This window comes from Typopeltis vanoorti, chromosome 4 (assembly GCF_054136105.1).
Source record: "Typopeltis vanoorti isolate ZY-2024b chromosome 4, IOZ_Tvanoo_1.0, whole genome shotgun sequence".
In the NCBI taxonomy this organism is placed as follows: Eukaryota; Metazoa; Arthropoda; class Arachnida; order Uropygi; family Thelyphonidae; genus Typopeltis; species Typopeltis vanoorti.
The window spans coordinates 155073075-155095244 of record NC_143552.1 but is presented as its reverse complement, the minus strand read 5'-3'; the positions used below and the strand labels follow the sequence as shown (position 1 = coordinate 155095244).

Genomic DNA, 22170 nt, shown 5'->3' with positions numbered 1-22170 from the left:
GGTGAGAACTTATACCACCTTTACCATGAGTTGCCCCAGTTCTGAAAATACTTCAGGTGCAAACTTTGTTTGCTTACACTTGGATAAAGGATTAAATCAAATATATAACTGATAGCAGAATCTCTGATTAGGACTTTAGACCCTAGGTCACTATCTTTTTTTATTACAGTGCTGAAATCAGCCAAATCAAATCTTAGAATATCTGTTGGCTAAGTCTCTGAGTTTCTACTGGCAAGCTCTGAAAATCTATGATGGAATTCCTAATCTTCTCACTCAGAGGGGAAAAAACATTAAAACTCTATACTCTGTTCCTTGCAGAAAATGGCCAATTCCACCAACAGAAAATAGTTTGGACATAAAATTATGAATAAATAAGTCTTTTTTAAATAAAACAGAACATTTAAAAAACCCACAAAAATAAATAAACTGGCTGATTGTTTTGACCAGTCATATCGCTCTGTGGTCACACCATGAATTCAAAATCAGAACAAACAACATGTCGGATGAGACAGATGGTTTAGATTACGACTCCAGATTTTTTTTTTTTTTTTATTAGAAATTCTCATAGGAAAACATTGATGAGCCAGTCAAAGTTTATGCAAGACTGCAAACTTCACACCCTCAGTGACAGCAAGCAGGCTTACCAGTGTTTGAGAGAGTTCAGTCTGAAAGCTGATATAAAGAGGTCACACATGCTGAACACAACACCTAAAAGAATGCACGATGGGGACTTGAACTCAGCCAATCCATTCTGAAGTACTCAGCACCAAGATTTAACAACTTGGGTGTGCCATTCACAAATATCAAGAACAATGCTTTATTGGACGATGGAAGATCTTGGCTTCAGATAACTAAAACAGCAGTGTGCAGTTGCCTTCATAGAAAGAGAGGATGTAATTGCTTGGTGACATTGATATCTTTGAGCTATTCAACAACACCGACAAGCTAGGAGGAGTATAATTTTTCTGGTTGAAACATTGGTTAATTTCAGCCTCACTGCTAGCAAATAATGGAATGACACAACTGTTAAGAGTGCATGAGACATAAAATAAATAAAAAAATATATATTGCCATTTTCATCAAAACAACTGTTAATGGGAGTAGGTAGTGGGATAGAGAGAATGGAGGAATATGCACATTACTTGCAGTGAGCAGGCTGCAATCTTAAAGAGAACAGAGCATAGATAATCCTGCTTTAGTCGTTCAATATTATATTCCTGAAAGCTATCCAGCCACTGGATAGTGGCTGGATAGCTTTCAGGAATATAATTTTTCTGGAGGTCAAGCCAAAGTCACCATTTGACAAAATAAGTCAAGTTTACTGTAATGAGACATAGTATAGCTTGTGTTAATGTATATACATTGTTGTCCAAAAGCTTAGGACAAACTACATTTTTACTATTTGTTGGAAGTTTTTCCAGCTTGGTTATGCTATAAATCAAAGATACCATGAAATAATATACTAGGTTTAATCCTTTATCCAAGTGCAAGCAAACAAAGTTTGCACCTGAAATATAATCAGGACAGAGGCAAATCGTATATAGAAGCTAATGACTTCACATCACTTGCCTTAGTATCTCATAATGCAAAGCACATATTCTTATGGGTATGTATAATGCTATGCATTAAGGGGAAGGTCAATATCCAGACCAGTCGCAACTTTTAGTGAGGTCTCCATCAGTGAGAGCCAGACCCAGAGGTGATACCAGGGTTGAAATAATACAGAAGCCATTTCGTTGCAAAAATTATTGCAATGAAAACTTACAGAAGCAAATAATTTTGAATAAAAAAGATGTTTTTTTAAAATAAACACAGGGTTTCTCAATTATCCTTGATATTAATCCTTTCTAATAACAATTTGTCTGTCTTGAGACAATTAATTACAGATTTACAGGATTGGTCACTGTAAGAGCATACACTCATAATTTTATTCATCTTTAACATTTTCCCTTTTAAAAATCTGGTACCATAAGCCACTGAGTTTACTCCCTTTGCTCCATCAATGTCTTGTCATCCTTCGAGATTCTCCAGAAGAATCTTTACTGCTTGTGTACGATGTTGTGTGGCATTGTCATCCATAAAAATGGAACACCATGTTCCATTTTTATGGATGATTTTTATGAACATGCAATATCGTTCACCAATCATAGTCACTTAAGCATAATGCTTCTCCGCACCATGACCCCAACACCTTCATATCTATCCCTTTCAAAAATATTCTCAGGATGGTAAGCAGTACCACTTTCACACTAGATTAAGTGTCATCTATAATTGGAAGAATGACTAAAAGGACTCATATGTAAAAAGTACATTGCCCCATTGATGTTTTGTCCAATTTTTATGGATACAATACCACTGAAAACATGCTACAATGAGCTGTGGATAAAGGGAATGCAGACTACAGGCCTTTGGGTGTATAGGCCTACTTGTCACAGACATCTTGATACAGTTTGTCGAGATACCTGCATTCCTGTGATTGGAGTTGACCTGCTGTGGTGCATCGATTGCATTTTGCTGTTATAACCAAAAATCTTTCTGCATGCTCTGTGGTAGAGTAAGGGCCACCTGTTAGTAAACATATGGAACACATTCCGTTGGTTTGAAATGCTTCCCAGAGCCTGGATACAACACTATATGAGATTCCAAACTCTGGCAATGTCAGTAATTCTGTGGTCTTCTTCAAGCTTTCAAATAATTCTTCCCCACATGAAATCATCTAGTGATATCTTTGAGACCTTACAAGACATCCAAGTTTGCAATTTTGTTCCTTCATATAAAAGAGCTTCCTTCAAACACAATTTGCTTACCATAAATTAAAGATGCCAAGAAATTATATTCTTGGTTTAATCCTTTATCCAAGTGTAAACAAACCAAGTGGAAAAACTTGCAACAACTATCTCTAATCCAGAGTATTTTAATAATAAGATGTGACACCTTATTTCCATACTCAAGCAGCCAAAAGGCTACTTGAGTATGGAAATGTGATTTCTGTATTACTTCAACCTTGGTATCACCTCTGGGTCTGGCTCCCACTGATGAGACCTCAATAAAGGTCAAAACCGTTCTGAGTAGTGACCCTTCCCGTAATGCATAGCATTATACATACCCGTAAGAATATGTGCTTTGTATTATGGGATTCTAAGGCAAGTGATGTGAAGTCATTAGCTTCTATACACGAGTTGCCCAGTCCTGAAAATACTTCAGGTGCACACTTTGTTTACACTTGATAAAGGAGTAAACCAAGAATTTAATTTCTTGGCATTTTTAATTTAGAGTATAACCAAGTGGAAAAAAAAACTTCTTACAATTTGCTTACCGTAGCCTTTTGACCTTTATCCTGTTGAGTGATACCATGTGATCCCCTTTGCATGCAATTCCAAAATTTGAATGTGTACTTGCTTTCTACTCAGAATCGTCAGTTATACAAATTGCCACAAGCTGATCACAAGTCTTCAGAAATAGTGTTTTTCCTTAGGTTTTGGACACCAGTGTACATATATACTTGAAGTCAAAGGATGACAAGACATTGATGGAGCAAAGGGAGTAAACTCATACAGTGGCTTATGATACCAGATTTTTAAAAGGGAAGATGTTAAAGATGAATAAAATTATGAGTGTATGCTTTCACACTGACCAATCTAGTAAATCTGCAATTAATTGTTTCAAGACACTCAAGTTGCTATTTGCAAGGATAAATATCAAGAATAATTGAGAAATCCTGTGTTTACTTTTTAAAAAAATGCCTTTTTTTTATTCAAAATTATTTGCTTCTCTAAGTTTTCATTGCCGTAATTTTTTGAAAACTGATTTTTTTTTCCCTTTGTAAATAGAAGAATGTGAAGTGATTGGCATTCTTTGCTGGAAGGAGTGCAGAGTAACATTGAATGAATTTAAAAGTAAGACATTGTGTGAGCCGGATTAAGCTTCCTATGGTAAATCCTTAAGCTTCATAAAGTACCAATTAATATTGATTAGTGGTTCAGTGAAGAGGAGAAAAAGAAATTTAATAGTGCTTCCTAAAATGAATTAGTGTGATTGTTCTAATCAAATTATAATAATGATTCTTTATTCTGATTTTATTGCCAGTAATGGTATTTTTGTTAACTAGAAGTAAAATAAATATTTATTCTCTGTATTATTCTAATTGAGAATGTCATGCATATATCACAATGAGAAGACCGTGAAGTCTCAAAATTGAGTCAAATGTTTTTTTTTGAGGTCTGCTTTTCCTGTGTTGTAATGTACTATATGCAGCAGTGATGATGACTAATGTAATAATTTGCCATTAACTAGATTGTAAATCACTTAGCTTAGTACACTTAAACTAAGATCTATTTATTTTTATTTATTATTATTTTTTTTTTTTTTTCAGGTGGCTCTAAATTCTTTGGGAAATTACCTGGCAAAGTCATGGGTTACCAAAACTGGATGCTTAAGCTGTAATGAAGATATGATATCATTATCAAAGTTGAAGGCAAGATAAAAACCTTTTAAGTTTATCTATTATTATTATATCTAAAATATAATTAATGCGGTTGCTTTCCAAGAATGGAGTCTAGAATCCAAATTAAGCTATTCATTCCAGGAAAGAGTTGGAAATAAGTCGAAATTTTGTACTCAACATTCAAGCATTAATAGGCATCTTCTTTTTTTTTAGCAACTCCATTCTCTTCATAGGTATCATGTTTAAAATCGTTATTACACCAATACATGCTTGGCCTAAGAGTTAAATAACAGGGCACTTGTTCTTGAAATCAGATCATTTGCTATGATACTTTATGCTTCCAGCAAGCAAGGTATCACAATCCTCCAAATAAAATAAATCCTTTGACACCTTTAATTTTCCATGGGGATAGGTTGGAACTCTTTTAGCCCTAACGTTTTGAAGACAGATAGGCAGCTAGACTCCAGCCTTTGTTTTCATTGATAGCTGAGTTCGAGACTTTCTAAGAGAGGAAGTACAGTAGAAACTTTTACAATTTCATGACCCTAAAATATTTATATTATGTCTGAAATAGTGCAGGTTCTTTGATCAGATTTTTTGAGTTGCAGTTAAAAATCAGTTTCAGGGAGGAAAAACTGCCCTACTGGCCTTTACCAAAGATTGACCAACTTGGGAACCAAAAATCCAGCTCCAGCTGAATAGTAAGGTCTAGAAAAAGTTCCTCTAGTTGGTGACAAGAATTTAACTCATATTAGTTTTTTTGGGGGAGGTATCACGCTGAGTGAAGAAAATTTCTTACTACTTACTTAAATCATTATCAAATTCCTGATATGTACAATCAAGGGATAGATACTATGATAATACTGTATGACAAAGTTTACATTATCACTAATTTCCTACTGACTATTATCCTTCAAATTAGTTTATCTGTCTGGGCTCTAATATTGTCAGATCTTATATATCAGTCTTCTAAGACACTTCAAACTGCATGATTCGACATGGATCTTGATTGTCCTCTGGTTCTTTTTTACCATACCATTCTAGCATCAAACACCCGTGCTGGTCTCTCCTCTCCCATTCTGTTTCAGTGATCATACTACCAGAGATTAGCTTTGCTTATGCACTCATGAATATTAACAGTGTCAAGTTCCTGATATGATTCTGCCATTGATGCCATCTGTGTACTACTCTAATTTTTCTCAGAATTCTTATATCTGCTGTTTCCATAGCATTACTCTATGGAGCATCTAATCTAGCTCCATAGAGTAATGCTATATTGCATATCATAGTACGACTGTGTTTTGAGAGCTCTAAAAACTAAGTTGTTTAGTTTTAAAATATAGCATTATCAGTTAAAAAATTGTGTTAGAATTAGACTGTATTGTGGAGTTAATTAGTTTAAGTTAAAAGTTTGGTTTTAAATGTTGTTAATTTAGTCTTTTGCATGGTAAGTTATGTAACATAGCACATGGCATCAATGTGGAGCAGAGCAATGGGGTCCATAGCATCATTGTTTAAAGAATTTAATCAAAAGGACTTCATGCAGTGCAATGTCTGCGAAATGTATGCATTACCGAAGGCATCTGGAATTTGGTTTGAAAGGCAATAGTGGTGGGAAAGTGTGCCGAAAATGCTATGAGAGTGAGGATCAAAAGTGTCTCAGGTCATGAGATTGAAGTAGTGGATGGAACTCAGAATGCAATTGAAAATGTGTGTGATGTAACACCAGATATGACTGAGAGTGAGATTAAATGTGACACGATTGAGAGAAAGAGAGAGTAAAAGTGTTGAATGAAAGAATAGTATGACTGATGTAAAGAATGAAGAGTTGACTGCAATGAGAGAGATAGCTTGGTTGCACGGAGTGATGCAAAGCTAGAGTGAGTGTAGAAATGTCTGGTGAGTGAGTCAGCTGATAACAGAAAGAAGAGAGAAAGACCAAGGGAGAAAGAAAAATTAAGAAGCAAATGTCGTACAGTGATTCAATCATAAAAGGTGTGATCAATGAGAGTTTGACAAAATCGTGCTTTCCAGGTGTGAAAATTAATGATGTTAGTGAGGCTATTAGAGCACAAAAGGGGTAGGGTGAAAGAAATGATCAGTGACTGGAATAAATGATTTAAAAGGAGAAAAGTATGGCATGAGAGAGGACATGAAAGAATTACTGGAAGTAGCAAAAGAAAAGAGTGAAAGAGTTAAGATAGTGAATCTGTTGCTGCAGTGACAGAGTAGAGCTGAGTAGTATAAAATTTTGCTCTTATTGTAAAATGATGTCCTTTTTATCCCCTTTGTATATCTCATGCTATTACTTATTCTTTTTTTTTACTTTAATTTCTCTATATATATCTCTACTTTCTCTGTATACTCTATTTTACGTTATGCTCTATTTACTTTACCTTGGTTTATTACTCTATATTCTATTCTTTACTTTCTTTTCTCTTTATATTCCTATGCTCTATTCATACTTTACTCCTTTATTCTTTACCTAAATTACTACTGGTTACCTAACGTCTAATACCTTGGGAATCTTGGAAAATTTATTTAATGTTTCGATTGCGCCACCAAATTTCCCCTATATGGGTATTAAATATAGTTAAGATTACCTGCAGTATCTCTCTATATCTATCCCAAGCATTATTGACAGTCATGGCTACTTTTATTTAACTTTGCACAGAGATTCGCATTTTTTTTTAGAAACAGTGCATTGGAATAAGGATCAGTGAATACACATTTTTTAGCTTAACAAACATATTTATTCAACTAGGATACATTAATACAGTTTCTCAAATGGATTGGCTCAGAAAGCTAAAGGCTTAGAATTATAGTCTAATGCAATATACACACATTAAAATACACATTAAAGAGGAGTGTTATTAAAGAGGAGTGTTATTGATGATAGACAATGAACTGCAACCAAAGAGAGTAGAAGTTCAAATGCAGGCCAGTGAAAATAGCACATTTGAGGCTATCTGGAATGGAAAAGATGAAGATAGTATGCATTGGCAAATAGACTCAATGACTGGAGAACAAGTACAGTGGTATCTCGCTAATCCGAACAAATAAACATTGTGCTCGGTTGGATTAGTGAATTTTCCCCCAAGAGACAACAATAACTAGTGTTTAAGACAAAAATAATCAGATTCTAATGGTACATCAATTTGATTCTGTAAATAAATGAAGTGACTAATAGAAAAAAAAAGCTACTGTACTGTAATGTAAAACTTAAAAAACTAATACACTACACGAGTTTATTTTAGTAAAAAATTTAGTGTTTGTATGTACCTGTATTGTTGAGGATTCTGATTTAATAAAATTGCATACTCCAGTACATAACTTAATTTGCATAAAAAATATCACTTTCTTGTACATAGCACAAAAAAAAGTTTCACGAAATAATACAAAAAAAGTTTTTTTTATTTCTTTGTAAAAAATTCACTGATTTTCTTTTGTTTCTTGGAAGCTAAACTTTTTTTGACTGCTTCTTCTCAGAGCTGCATTATTAGCAATAAAATTTTGTGGAATGGCATATCATTCTGCCTTAGTCCATTCTATATGCATATTAAAGCTGTCAACTGCCTCTTCATGTTTTACTTTTTTTTTTTTTCAAGTTCTTTATTATCATCATCATCGTCGTCGTCTTCTAATTCATTCTGCACGTCATATTTATAATTTCAGCATCAAATTTGATTCCGAATTCACTTTCGGTTCTACCTGTAATCTACTCCGTAACATCTGTTTGTGAAATTTCAACATCTGAATTTACATTTTTAACACCAAATTATGCATGATTTGAATTTTCTCTTTTTGAGTATCACCGCAGTTATACTGTACTGCAATAATAATAATAAAATAAATAATAATAGTTAAAATAATTATTATTAAATAAAAATAATAGTACGCAAAATAATAATACATAATAAATAAAACTTTTTTCTTTCAAACCGCAGTTCGGATTAATGGACGGTTCGGACTAAAGAGGTTCGGATTAGCGAGATACCACTGTAATTATTATTGGTGATTTCAACTATGGGAACATAGATTAGAAGGAGGTGAGGACACATGGGAGGAAGGAAATGGAATTTATGCAGTTACTAAGGGATAATTACTTGAGACATCATGCGATGGAATATACTAGGGGATTCGAGAGTGCTCAATCTGGTAATTGGTAATTGCATCTGAGTATTTGTCTATAACAAATATGACCATGTTGCCGCCAATTGGTGAGAGTGATCATATGGTCTTAACTTGGGAGGGGGCTAAATGTGTGGAATTTTCAGTTAAGATGGGATATATATGGAATTACATGGCTGGTAAGCATGAAAGCTTAGGAGATTTGTTGGATCAGTGTAGTAGCATATGAAACTGCAAGGGCTGGATGTTGATAGTGTATGGGAATTGGTAAAGGGGTATTTGAGGGAGGTAATTAACAAGATTTCTTTTGATTAGTGATGCAGTAGATCAAACGATGATTACTGCTTTGTCAGTAATCATCGTTTGATCTACTTTGGGTATGATGCATAGTCCTGCTTTTGGCCCCTTTGAACATCAGCTTTAATATGCTGATTTTTTTTATTTTATTTTATTTTATTTTTTGAAAATTTCATTATAGGCAATAAAAGGTGTGTCAGAGATATCAGTTAATGTAGTTATGATATGCTTAATTTCACTAAAAAACTTGAAATTTATTAGAAATTTTAGACATGCACTTTAACTACATGTCAGCTAAATATTCATCATCATCATCAAATTCCTGACATGTATCCTCAAGGGGTGTACAGGCTAAATATTATTTAATAAAATAATTCATAATGATGGCATTCCATCATTATAACTACTGGAATTGTTTCCTTTTTATTTTAACCACCACTGTATAAAGTATGCAATATTTTTCAAATTTCAGGTACATGAAATGCCTCAGGTAATATTGGTCATATTTGTTATTTGCTAATATTTAATATTGCTTTATCTTTATATAACAGACAGAACTTATATATATTTTCCCCTTGCGATGCTATAATGCATTTCTCCATTTTAACACACAATTCATTTTATTTGACCATTAATGTGCATATAATTGGATGAAGCAGCATATTCAGGAAACCATTCTAGTACAGCCTTGGGAGTTGCCTATATCAGCAAATCATTTTCAGCAAATTAAATGTTTTTGTGTCCATCACCTTTCTCATTATACTACAAAATAATACAAGTTATTAATATCTCTTAGAACTACTGGAATTGTTTCTTTTTTATTTTAACCACTGCTGTATAAAGTATGCAATATTTTTCAAATTTCAGGTACATGAAATGCCTCAGGTAATATTGGCCATATTTGTTGAACATCCAACTCCTTTTCTAACCGAATTTTTAGAATATATTTTGGCTCTTTCATACCCAAAAGAGAAAATAGATCTCTTTGTCCATAATAATGTAAGTTTAATTAATTTATTTCTTAAATCTTTCAGTATATGTATATTATAACATGAAATATATTGTTATTATTATATGTAGGAATTTTCATGGAATCTCAGAACGCATCAGAGGAAGTCCAACCTACCTCATTCCATATTATAGTTCCCTTTAAATTCATTTGCTGTCAGTGTACTCAATATTCACTCTGGTAACATATTCATTTAACTCATTACTCATGATTATCACCCTTCTTGTGTTGTGTGCATTAATGAACTTGCTCATCACTTGTTGAAAATTTTTTACTTTGGGTTTATTATACATTAAAGATACCAAGAAGTTTTATACTTGGGTTTTAATCCTTTTCCCAAAGAAACAAAACAATGTTTTCCACATGAAATATATTCATGTCTGAGCTACTACTTATGTATACAGGCTAATGACTTCATATCACTTACCATAGTATGTATCCCATAATGCAAAGCACCCCCTCTTTCCTTTCAGATGTGTATAATGCTGTGCATAATAGGAAGTGCCACTATCCAGACTGGCTCCCACTGATGAGACCCATTTCCTTCCTTCTGCAGTCTGTCCATATAGTTGAAGCTCCCCCATAATAATTACTTGCCCATTCTCATTAACCTGATTTCTCTATGTAATGCCATTTGTTCATCATTCTTAGTTACTCCAGGTTATAAGAGCACTAAGCTGTATACTTTGCTCTCTCAACATCTATCTCATATATTAAGCTTTAAATAATCCTCCGTAGCTCAGTCAGTATAGATGAAGCCCTTTGGTTGGAAAGACCTGGGTTTGATTTTCATCTATGAGGTGAGGAAACTTTTATCTAGGTTTTTTTTTGACTAAAGGTGAGATAGCCAGTCTCATACGGTGGTTGGGGGTTTTTTGTTCTCCTGGGAACAGGACACCGGCCCGTGAACACACACAGATCTACAATCATAAAATACATGTTTAAACCCTTTAGGAAGGCTCAGCCATTAAAATACATACTTAATCCTTTTAGGAGGGTTCCAAGATACTGCTCTGCCTTATTGCTGAATGTCTTTGCCTCAAGAAGGTTGATTGCATTTCATCTATCTGTCATCAGTTTTACATCTTCCTTCCCCCCCCCCCCACACACACATCTTGTTCTCCCTGAACATGAAATATTCCCGCATTGTAATATAGGATATGGTATTTTGCATACCATATCCTAATATTAGAATGTAATTATTGGTCAAGGAATATTACCCGGCATCAAAACTTTTCACTCTTATTGCTAATTCTTCTGTTGCTGTTGTAGTTTGCATTTTATCTTTTATTCCATCTTTCTCTTCCATCATTTTCATTTTATTCACCCTCACTCACTTATTTAACTACATTCTTATCTACCTTGCTCTCTGACCATGTGGCATTTTCATTCCGTTTGTTGCTATTATTCGGCACTCTACTGTTTCTTTTGACATTAGCTTCTGACATGAAAGTAGTGAAAAGCATATTTTACACTGTTTTTCCACTCACCAACCTTCACCCACATTGACTGATATATTGCATGTGCACACACACTACATCTTGCACATTTAATTTCTCATACAATGCCTTGGCTGTCATCACCCTGTTACACTCCATTATTATAGTGTTATTCATTTTGCTTTGTTTGTTTACCAGATGATCAGAAAACCAAAATCTTACTTTCTACAAATATCCAGAATTACATTCTAATCACAGAAACTAGCTTAATCTACTTTTTGAGCCTACATCAAACAAGTGGTCTAACAAAGCTAGATTATGCCAACAACAGGGTTCCTAGTTTAATTTAGCTATGATACATTCTATACTCTAGATTTTCAGTCTCTCGGGCTGAAAGACTCAAGTTTGTCTTAAAAAATCCACCTTTTTGGAAGCAGTTTTCAATTGTCTTCTATGAGACTTGCTTCAATGAAATTGTTATCAAATGCATCAAGAAGGGACATCTTTTTTGCAATTGCACTTGCATCAGATTGGGCTTTTATATAATAAAGTTCAGCTATAATTATCGCACGAACTTCCCTGTGATGATAAGCTTTAAAAGCTCATATGATGCCTTGGTCACATGGTTGAATTAACGATGTACTGTTCGAAAGAAGGAAAATTACTTTGTGCTTTATAACGATAAATTGTTTGTGTGTGTGCAGTGCAGTTGTCTACTAAGAAGGCAATTTTTTTGCTTTAAGATCCCACTTAACTAACCAATTGTTGAAAATGGCATTAGTCATCCAAGCATTTACACTAGAACAGTAGTCAATAGGCAAACTTTTGATACCTTTAAAACACTGAGGATTTTTACTTTTTCCAATCACTAGGAGCTCTCATTTCTCACCTTTCATATTAGCACAACAAAGAACTGTCACTCACACTTTTGAAGATTTAAATTCTTTAGTACTTTCATTTTTAAATAAATAAGTATGCTCAGGCATTGCACGAAAATAGAGTCCTGTTTCATCTGCATTGTAAATATCCTTGGGAGAATATTCAGCAATAAAAAAATCAGCACTTTTTTCTTCACCATGAATATGCTTGTACACAATATTCTCTTGCTTTTTCCACCTGTTAAATCATCCATCGGTTGTGGTGAAATTTTCTTTGCCTGTTATTGTTGAAATTACTTCTGCTTTTTGGTGAGTCAAAGGACCATTAATCGAAGTTTTCTTTTCACAAACATTACTAAACCAAATTTTTAATGCTGATTCAACTTGAGTATCCTTACCAAATCCAGCTCTCTTCCGATCCATGTTCTCATTAGTAAGAGCTGAAGTTTCAATGTTTGATCTGTTTTCTAAGATCTTACACAAGGGTGGTTGTGAAATTTTTAAATGTATAGCCGCACTACACTGATTCATTATGGGCAACTTATCATAGCACTCAAAAATTCTTTTTTTCTTGAAAAGATAAATCTTTACATTTTTTACTTGTTTCTGCCATAAGCTAAGGCCTGTTTTAACAAGCATTTCACTTACTGAAAGGGAGCAAGAATTAAACTTGAAAAAATCACAATTAGACTGTATTTATACCCACTTGCATTTCCCTGGAAGATTTAAGATTAAAAAAAGATTAAGATTACAGTATAAGAATAAGTTTATAAGAACTAACCCACTGCATTTGCCGGGAAGAGACAAGATTTACAGAAGAATAAGATTAAAAGAAGATTAACACAAAAGTCAGATTTCACAAATGTTCTTTGTCAAATTTTCTCCTGATTAACCCTTAAAAATTTTAATTCTGAGATGGAAAAGGCTAAACACTTGAGGATTTTGATAACAATAACCGGAACTTTGATTATAATAGATGGATTATTTTAAATGGTGTGCTTTGGGACTGACTGATTTTGATAACAATAGTTGATTGATAATATTATCTGTGATCACAATAAGTGGATTCTGCTGTAATAACAAATTACATAAAGCAGTCAATTGTTCTGAATTACAAATCTTCTATGGGATTGTAAAATTGCTGGCCTGATTGGCTGAGTGTCTAGTTATCCACTCATCAGTTGTAAGTTTGAATTCTACCGTGGGCATGGATGTTTGTAAATGTCATTAGGTGGGGGATAAATTTCATTGTCTGGTGAGAAATCACTGTCCTTATCGGAAGCCTGAAATGGCTTGAAAAAGATCCATGTTTGGTCTCTAGAGTAGGGTTCTAGATTATGTAAAAAATAAATAAAAATTGCAAAAAATATATATAAAATTAATAAAAAAAAAAAAAGTAGGGAAAAAGTACTTAGCCTGCTCACAGTACAAATATACTATAGTTTTACAAAAAAAGCCTTCCATATGGTAGAAGCCACATAAAAATAATTACATATACAGTCGGGTCTCTTTTTATGCGGTAGATACGTTCCACAGAAAACCGCATATAAAAAATCATCTTATACATCTGTGTAGCAAATGTTAGTGACCAAGTCATGTATTTTTAAAACTTGGAAGTATTCATGAATTATTGTTAATTTTCACACATTGGAACCTTTCAACATTTTGAAAGGGTATACCGCTGTTTATGACCGGTCATAAAAATTGCCTGCAAGCTGATTACAACAATGGGCAGCGTATCCTCTGTCCTCAAAACTGAACGAAATAACATCTGTGTTGCAAATGTTAGTGACCAATCAGCAAGAAAGTATAAAGAAATTTTTCCACTAAAATTGAAGATCAAGGTAGTCTGTATCCGGTTCTCGGATCTAGTAATACTGAATACTTTCTTCACAAGTTCGTATTGTAGGGTGAAAGTGCTTGTTTCGAAACCATAGTGCCCGTGATTTTTTAAAAGTGATAGGCCTACAGATTTAAATTTTAATATGAATAAGAGACAAGGGACTTTGTTTAATTTTGGTGTTAAGAAATCTCTTATTGAAGGTGTTTGTGATGCAACAGATAGTGATTCATCCACTTCTAGCCTACAAAGCGATCTCTAGGATGTACAAAAGGAGGGGAAAACTATCAGCACACAGGAGAAAAAGTCTGCATTCACTCATAAGTACTTATAATAATATAAATTTTTGGTGATCAGAATGCGATATCAATGAAAATCAACACAAATTAATTTAATGATGTTTATGTTTAATTATTAATTAATGATCAATTATTAATTAATAATAAAAATTCAGCTAAATTAAAAATTAATTATTAATTAATACATTACAAAATAACCAAGGTGTTCCATGAAACTTTCAGGATTTGCGAAGTGTTCCGTCGTAGAAAAACTTTGGGAAACACTGGATTACCTTATTATTGGAATGGATTCTCCTTCTGTTGACATGCGCAGAAGTGTCGAAAGGTCTCATATCTTGAAGTTATACACTGCATAACTTCCAATCTGCATAAAAAATATACGCATAAAAAGAGACCTGCGTGTGTGTGTGGAAAGTATTTTACTTGGTCTTGCACTACTTTGAGGGTCAGTTGGATTTCCAATATGTGCAGGCACAAACTTGACTTGTCTGTCTGTTTGCTTACTTGGGAAATGGAGTAAAACCAGGTTTAAAATAGCCTGGTATTTTTAACATTTATTATACCCAAGGTAAAATACTTTCTGCATTTATATCTCCTCCTGAGATTTTTATTTAATAAGGTTTAAACACCTTATGGTAACTTGTTCTGGTAAAATACTTATAAGCTTTATATTACTAAATTCTTGGTATTTCTAGCCTGGCTCCCACTGATGAGACCTTAATAAAGGTCGAAACTGGTCTGGGTAGTGGCCCCTTGCCTTTAATACAAAACATCATACATCTCCTCCAGGAGATGTGCTTTGCATTAAGGGTAAATAAGATTAGTGATCAGAGCTTATTCTACTTTTACCAAGAGTTGCCTTGGTCTTGCACTACTTTGAGGGTCAGTTAGACTTCCAATACATGCAGGCGCAAACTTGACTTGTCTGTCTGTCTGTTTGTTTGCTTACTTGGGAAATGGAGTAAAACCAGGTTTAAAATAGCCTGGTATTTTTAACATATATATATATTGCTTACTTGGGAAATGGAGTAAAACCAGGTTTAAAATAGCCTGGTATTTTTAACATATATATATATATATATATATATATATATATATATATATATATACATTAATTGGAAGAATAAATGGAAAAGTGGGGACTAAAATTTAACATAGAGAAATATGTGATTTTTGTACGGTAGTATTAGATGAATTCTGATGAATGAAAAGCTTTGGAAAGAATTACTCAATATAAAATTTTCTGCAAGGAGTCATATCCATTTAGATGATAGTTGAATGAACTCCAAAAATTATCCAATTCTTACTTTCTACCTAACTCAGATCTAGGGGGGGGGGAGGCTAAAACATCCCAAGAATGCAACCTCACAACCTTAAAATATCTTAATGGTGCTAATGCAATGTAAATCTGTGAATATTATTAATTAATAATTAATAAACTTTTTTGCTTGCAGATCTAAGAAAGTTATAATAACATTGTGTAGTCTCTAATCAAGCCAGTATTAAGAGTCCTATTATTATTAAGACAGACCTCCAGGGAGTCAGAGACTCATTGAGGGAGGCAACATACTACACTTACCAGCTATCATACTTATTCTTAAATTCATCCACACTGCTTGCACTCACAACATCCACTGGCAGTCCATTCCAATCATGTACCACCCTCTGAGAGAAAAATCTAGTCCTCACCCCTTCTTAGCAGCCTTCATTCTCAGCTTCCAAGGATGCCCTCTTGTCCTTTTCCCACCCTCCATAATTTGAAAAATTCCATCAATTGAAATCCTGTATGACCCTTTTAACACTCTCTTTTGTACTCTCTCCAATATATCAGAATCACAATGGAAACCAAGAGACCAGGCCTGCACACAATAGTCCAAGTGAGGGCTTATCAAGGCCTCATAAAGAGGCAAAATAACATCCTTATCTTTACATGTGAGCGTTCATTTCAACATTGCTATTATCTTTTGAGTTGTATTTGCAATCATTGGCACATGGTCCCTAACCTTCAACTTCCTATCTACTAACACTCCAAGATAAGCCTCATGAGTTTCTTCTAGCATAATCCCAATATAATATGACATTGGATATCTAATTATGCTGAAGTGAATGACTCTACATTTACTGATATTGAACTGACATCCATTTTCCCATGCCCACAATTCTAGCATATTCAAATCATTCTGCAAGTACTGCATATTAGCAGCATTCCTAATTACCCTACCTATTTTTGCATCATCAGCGAATAGCTGTCTGTCACTTGTTAAATCTCTTCCAATATCATTAATGTACAGATTGAATAACAGTGGACCAAGGACTGATCCTTGTAGTACACCACTAGTTACCTTAAATCTTGCAGACTCACATCCTCCATATACCACTTTTTGATGTGTGTCAACCAGCCATCCTCTTATCCACATGAATATTTTATAACCCAAACCGATATTCTCCAATTTATGCAACTGTCTTCCATTCTGTATTCTGCTAAAAGCCTTAGCAAAATCCAAAAGTATCGCGGTGTATCCATTCCCCTTGTCTAGTTCAGTGGTAACATTGTTATAGAATGTGAGCAAGTTGTTAAAACATGACCTTCCCTTAGTAATCCCATGTTGTTCATTGCAAAGTAGAGATTCACTGTCAACCCATTTCTGAATGTGAGCCCTAACCAATTTTTCCGAAATCTTCACCACCACTTCTGAGATACTAATTGGTCGATAGGATACATCGGTCTTTGCACCACCTTTTTGCAGTGGAATTACCATACATTCCTTCCATTCCTGCAGAATATTCCCTGTTCTTAGACTCATAATAAACAGCTTGTTCAAAGGAATGGCCAGTTCAGCTGGACACACTTTTAGCACACCTGCTGAATTTCATTCCATCAGTCCCTATTGCTGAATTCTTATTTAATTTGTGCACAGCTCTAAAAACTCAGCCTCACACACCTGCTTTTCTTCATCTAGTGAAGAGGTAACAGTGAGCTCATTGTTGCGTTCACCAGGTTGATAGCTTTTAAAAAAAAAATGGGCACTCATTAGTTGAACAATCTTTTCTGCATCTGTAACCCTCATGCCATCTGGATTTAGAAGAGTTATCCTTTCATATTCATTCTTTTTTTTACTTGCATCATCATATCAATAGAATTCTTGTGGATTGTCTTTAGCACACAGAGCCAGTTTCTTTGCATACTCATTTCCATACAACACTTGTGACTATTCTAGCCTGCTGCTTATAACGTTTGTAACCGACATCATTCTTATGCACTTGGTAGTCCATCCACATCATCCTTTTCTTATGAATCTCTTATTTAATAATATTACACTTACATTTTACTCCTACCTTATTTATTCTTCAAACTGATATCGCATCATTTAAGTAGATTAAGAAGATTTATATTCCACAACTTTAACTACCTCAGATTTTTAATGGATGCAAAGAGAATCAATAGTATATAAAGTATGCCCTTTAAAGAATAGGACTCGTGCAGTTGTTTTATGTACTATATTCTTTATACCCTCATTGTCTGATGTCAGTTTCATGTATGAATATGGCTTTTTCCAATCAAAGAATTTGCAAAGTTTTGAAGAAACTGCAAGAGAACAAACATTTCCTAGTATTCGCATTTCATCTGAGTGTGCAGTTGAGCTGCATTTGGCTGAATGATAAAACATTTATTGCACCAGCAGAGTGGTGTCCCCATGTAAGCATGCAATGGATTTTCATGCATTTTGGCATTTTACAAAAGACAATATGCAAAATTACATAAAGAAATCTTCTATCTGTATACCACATGTGATGTTACCTACATTAATCAAACACATCAACTATTTTAGTCTGTAGCAATCACTGTTATATCTTTTAGGCTTCTGAAGTTTGAATTTATGCCTAAGGTTGCAGAATTGGCTACATAGAAAAAAAACAACTGAGTTTATTGATCGATTGTTCCAGGTTTTACATAATATTTCAGAAACTCCTTGAATTGCAAGTTGTGACTATTGTAAACAATATAGACCATCTCAGTTTGTTGCCAGAGCACTTGATGACCTTTCATTTATTGTATGGAAGACTGGACACAACTTATATTTTCTTTGCTTCTTGACATTGATGTGTTCTACTGTATGGATTTCTACTGAGCAGTCTGTTTGTCCTTTGTAGCAGATATTGCATGAGCAGAAACTATTTTGTAAACTCTCGTTTTTTAAGGGAAGGATGTTTAGATGGATGTAAAAATTCAACTTTCATAATAGTATAAAGGCTACCTTAATTTCATGCTGCATTGCTGTTATTCTATCCTTCACATGTGGGATATAAGGTAGAATTACAGTTCCCTGTATAGACTCAAGTGTCCTGACTGCTTGAGGCTGTTGCAGAATGATTTTTATTATTTTGGTTTGTAAAATTTTGTGATAGGATTAGATTTGAGGATTTGTAGTTTTTAGTTCTGCTTATTTTTATTATTATTACGTGACACCTCCAATGAGGCCAAAGACTCATAGAGGGAGGTCACCTACTCTACAACTTTCTGTCTCCACCACTCAATCCACTAAGTCCAATGAACTGCAACTACACCATCTAATGCCCACCATTAGTATAACCCAGAAAATCGCAAACATCCATGCCTACAGCAGGATTCAAACCCGCAGCCTTTTGGCTGGAGAGCAGATATGCTAACCACTCGGCCAAAGTGTTAAAAGCAAACAAATAATAAATACGTTTAATCCACACATGCCAATGTAGACTTTGCAACCCTTTGTTTATGGGATTGATATATATCTGTAAATCTATGCACTGCATGTATAAAATCCTTTGTAGAGTTGTAAAAAGGTACAGAATTTAAAGCAAAAAGTTTTACAACTAAAGAATGTGCAGTAATAGCAAGGAAATCTAATTAGTTAAAATTCGAAAATTACACCCACTAGATTCATGCACCTACAAAGAACTGGTGGCTTCATCTGTGCTTAATATACATCAAAAATATAAATAGATAACAAAATTGTCTAAATGCTGAAAAACCATTAAAAAAAAATAATAATAAATTCATGCTAACAAATAAACATGAAGTCGTATGCATTAGCTATCTGCAGTTAATGATAGGAGGTAATTGTTAGCTAAGTTGAAACCTGATTGTGATTTTAAGAGATTTAATAAGCAATTTCCATATGTCACTTATTAGTCATTGATTTTTATTCAGTGATCTGCATGAATGGTTGACCTTAACTGATTCTTTCAGAAGTCTGGAATAAAAATGTTCTTCTATATAATGCTTAATTGAAACATTCCAGTGAATAGTATGGTTGGCCAGACCAGATCTTTCTTTTCTTTTATGCTGAACATCTGCAATATATTTTCTCACCTCAAATCCATGACTTGTCTGTCCTATGTAAGCTAAATTCCTTCTTGTGATTAAGCCTACATGTGGTTTAGCCGGCTTGTTTGACCTAAGTAGTTAAGTGTATCTGCTCTCTCCCACCATGGGCATGGATATTGTGATTGTCTTTAGGTATTAGATGAATTTCATTGCCCAGTGTGAGACTTGTTGCACTTATTGAAGGTGTGAAGTAGCTTAAAAAAGTTCCATGTTTAGTCTCTTAGAGCAGGGTGTTTCTAGACTATGTAAAAATAAAATTTAAAAAATACAAAATATCAAATCAATAAAAGTAGGAAAAAAAATTCTTAGTCATCCATGGTATGAATGTACTATAGGTTTATAAATGAAACCTTTTGTGGATGGGAGTCACAAAATTAAATTTCTTGTTATTTGCTGCAAAAGATATACAGAAGTTTCTTTTGCAGCACTACTATATTAAGTTTATTTTAAAATCACCTCTTCAATAACTGTATTGGTTGTTCATCATTCTCCTATTATTCCTAAGATATAGAATATTATTATTAATATGTAACACCTCCATGGAGTCCAAAGACTCATCGAGGGAGGGCATCTACTCTACAAGTTTCCCTCTCCACCAAACATCCATGCCCATGGCTGGATTCGAACCCGCGGCCTTTTGACTGGAGAGCGGATACGCTAACCACTTGGCCAACCAGGCTGGGAAGAATCTAAATTGAATATGGAAGCAAATAATAGAATATGTATATAATGCAGAAGAAGGGGGGGGGAGTAACAGAGAAATGTGTATGAGGGGGTACTCAGAAATAACCAAATTTTTTTTTTAAATATTAAAGTTTATAATACCATATTCGGGCCTCATTCAGGGTATGAGTCAATGCACTTGTCCCAACATTTTTTTTCATTGCTGAAAACAGTTCTGGAGCTGTTCAACTGGAATACTATTTATGGCCTCCAGCAACTTTTCTTTCAATTCGTCCACGTCAATGAATCACTGCCCTTTCGTGGTTTTCTTTATCTTTGGGAATAAAAAAAAGTCACGTGGAGAGAGAGAAAGATTGGGAGAGTAGGGAACAATTATGTTGTTTTCATCAAGAACTGTTGGACAGACAAGGCAGTGTGGGCTGGGTTCAGCTGCAGCTTTACCCAAAGGAAAACAAAATTTCACGCACACTCTCTGTTCCTTGTGGTCAGCTATTACAAGTTGATTAATTTTAATGGTATAGATGAGAACACAGACTGATAAGAAAATAACTATTTATTAACTTATTGCTGATATTTTGATGGTATTCTATCCCATATCTTCATAGCACAAAAACAGTTTGTCACAGTATGCGAGCAATCGCAGTCTGGTATAACAGTGGGATTAGTATGAACAATTGTAATGTATAACGCGAAAACTAAAGTCCTAATTATTTACCATCTATGTTGAAAAAAAAAAAAAAAAAGAGAGAGAAAGCAGGTATTAATTTTGTCTTAAGATGACTGTCTCCCAAATCTTTGGGAAATTTATACAGCCATACTTGTTTCAAGGCTTCTGTTGATTCCAGGAACAACCTCTCTGACTTATAAAAGCTTCTGTGCAACACTTTTGTTTTTTACCAATTGATCCTGTGTGTAGGGATACCTAAAGTATGGTCATAGACCTGACTTGCCATAGCGATAGTGCCAAATATATTTTTTATGTTCACTGAGGATGCCCACAGTTCTTCCTATGTGTCTGTAGTAAGCTCAATCACACAAACAGGGCACTTCATAGACTCCTGGATGTAATAAAGGAAGATTCTGTTCTTGGGTGAATGGATGAGAGTTGATAATTTCGCATAAGGTTTAAATACAGTGCATAGTTCAGGCATGGGCAACCTTTCCTAGTTTGGGGGCCAAATTATCATTCTGTCTCTGAGTCAAGGGCCGGACCAAATTATTAAATAAAATAAATTAATATTAAATGAATTAAAAGAAGTTGCTACTTCATATTTCATTTATTTATAATATAATGCTTTGGTATAAAGCTCTACATAAATTTTATAATATAATGAATGACATAATTTAATGTGAAGATTGGTCTTGTACTTCAACTACGAGACTATCAATATTGACGTTAATATTACTTAAGGATAACACATGGAATTTTTGAGGGTTTTCGTCCGTTATTTTTGTCCGAATTTTTGATTTATTGTATTTCATCCTAGAAAAAAACTGTTCACACATATATGTGCTGCCGAAAAGACAAATAATTTTTCTTGGCACGTAAATTTGTATATTTTTCTTCCACTAAATAAAATTTATAAAAATCTGTCAAAGCAATGTTGTTAAATTTTGATTTTAGCACTAAATCCACCTGAAGCTGAATAAGTTCCATCTGTAAGTTTTCTGGCACATTATTAATATCAGCATCCATCAGACGAGCACTTTGACTAGCAGCATGTGTGAATGTGTTACAATGTTCACACACATGCCACTAGTCAAAGTGAGAAAGAGACTTTGGT

The 22170-nt window shown here is 34.1% G+C and overlaps 1 protein-coding gene across 2 annotated transcripts in view; it reads left to right on the top strand.

The window, feature by feature from the left end:
- Plod (procollagen lysyl hydroxylase) overlaps positions 1-22170 on the top strand; it is a 339227-nt gene that overhangs the window by 125288 nt on the left and 191769 nt on the right. For both annotated transcript variants that reach the window (XM_090392044.1, XM_090392043.1), the window contains 2 exons: positions 4373-4474; positions 9740-9871. In XM_090392044.1, the coding sequence (XP_090248170.1) occupies positions 4373-4474; positions 9740-9871 (234 nt within the window). The remainder of the gene's footprint in view (positions 1-4372; positions 4475-9739; positions 9872-22170) is intronic.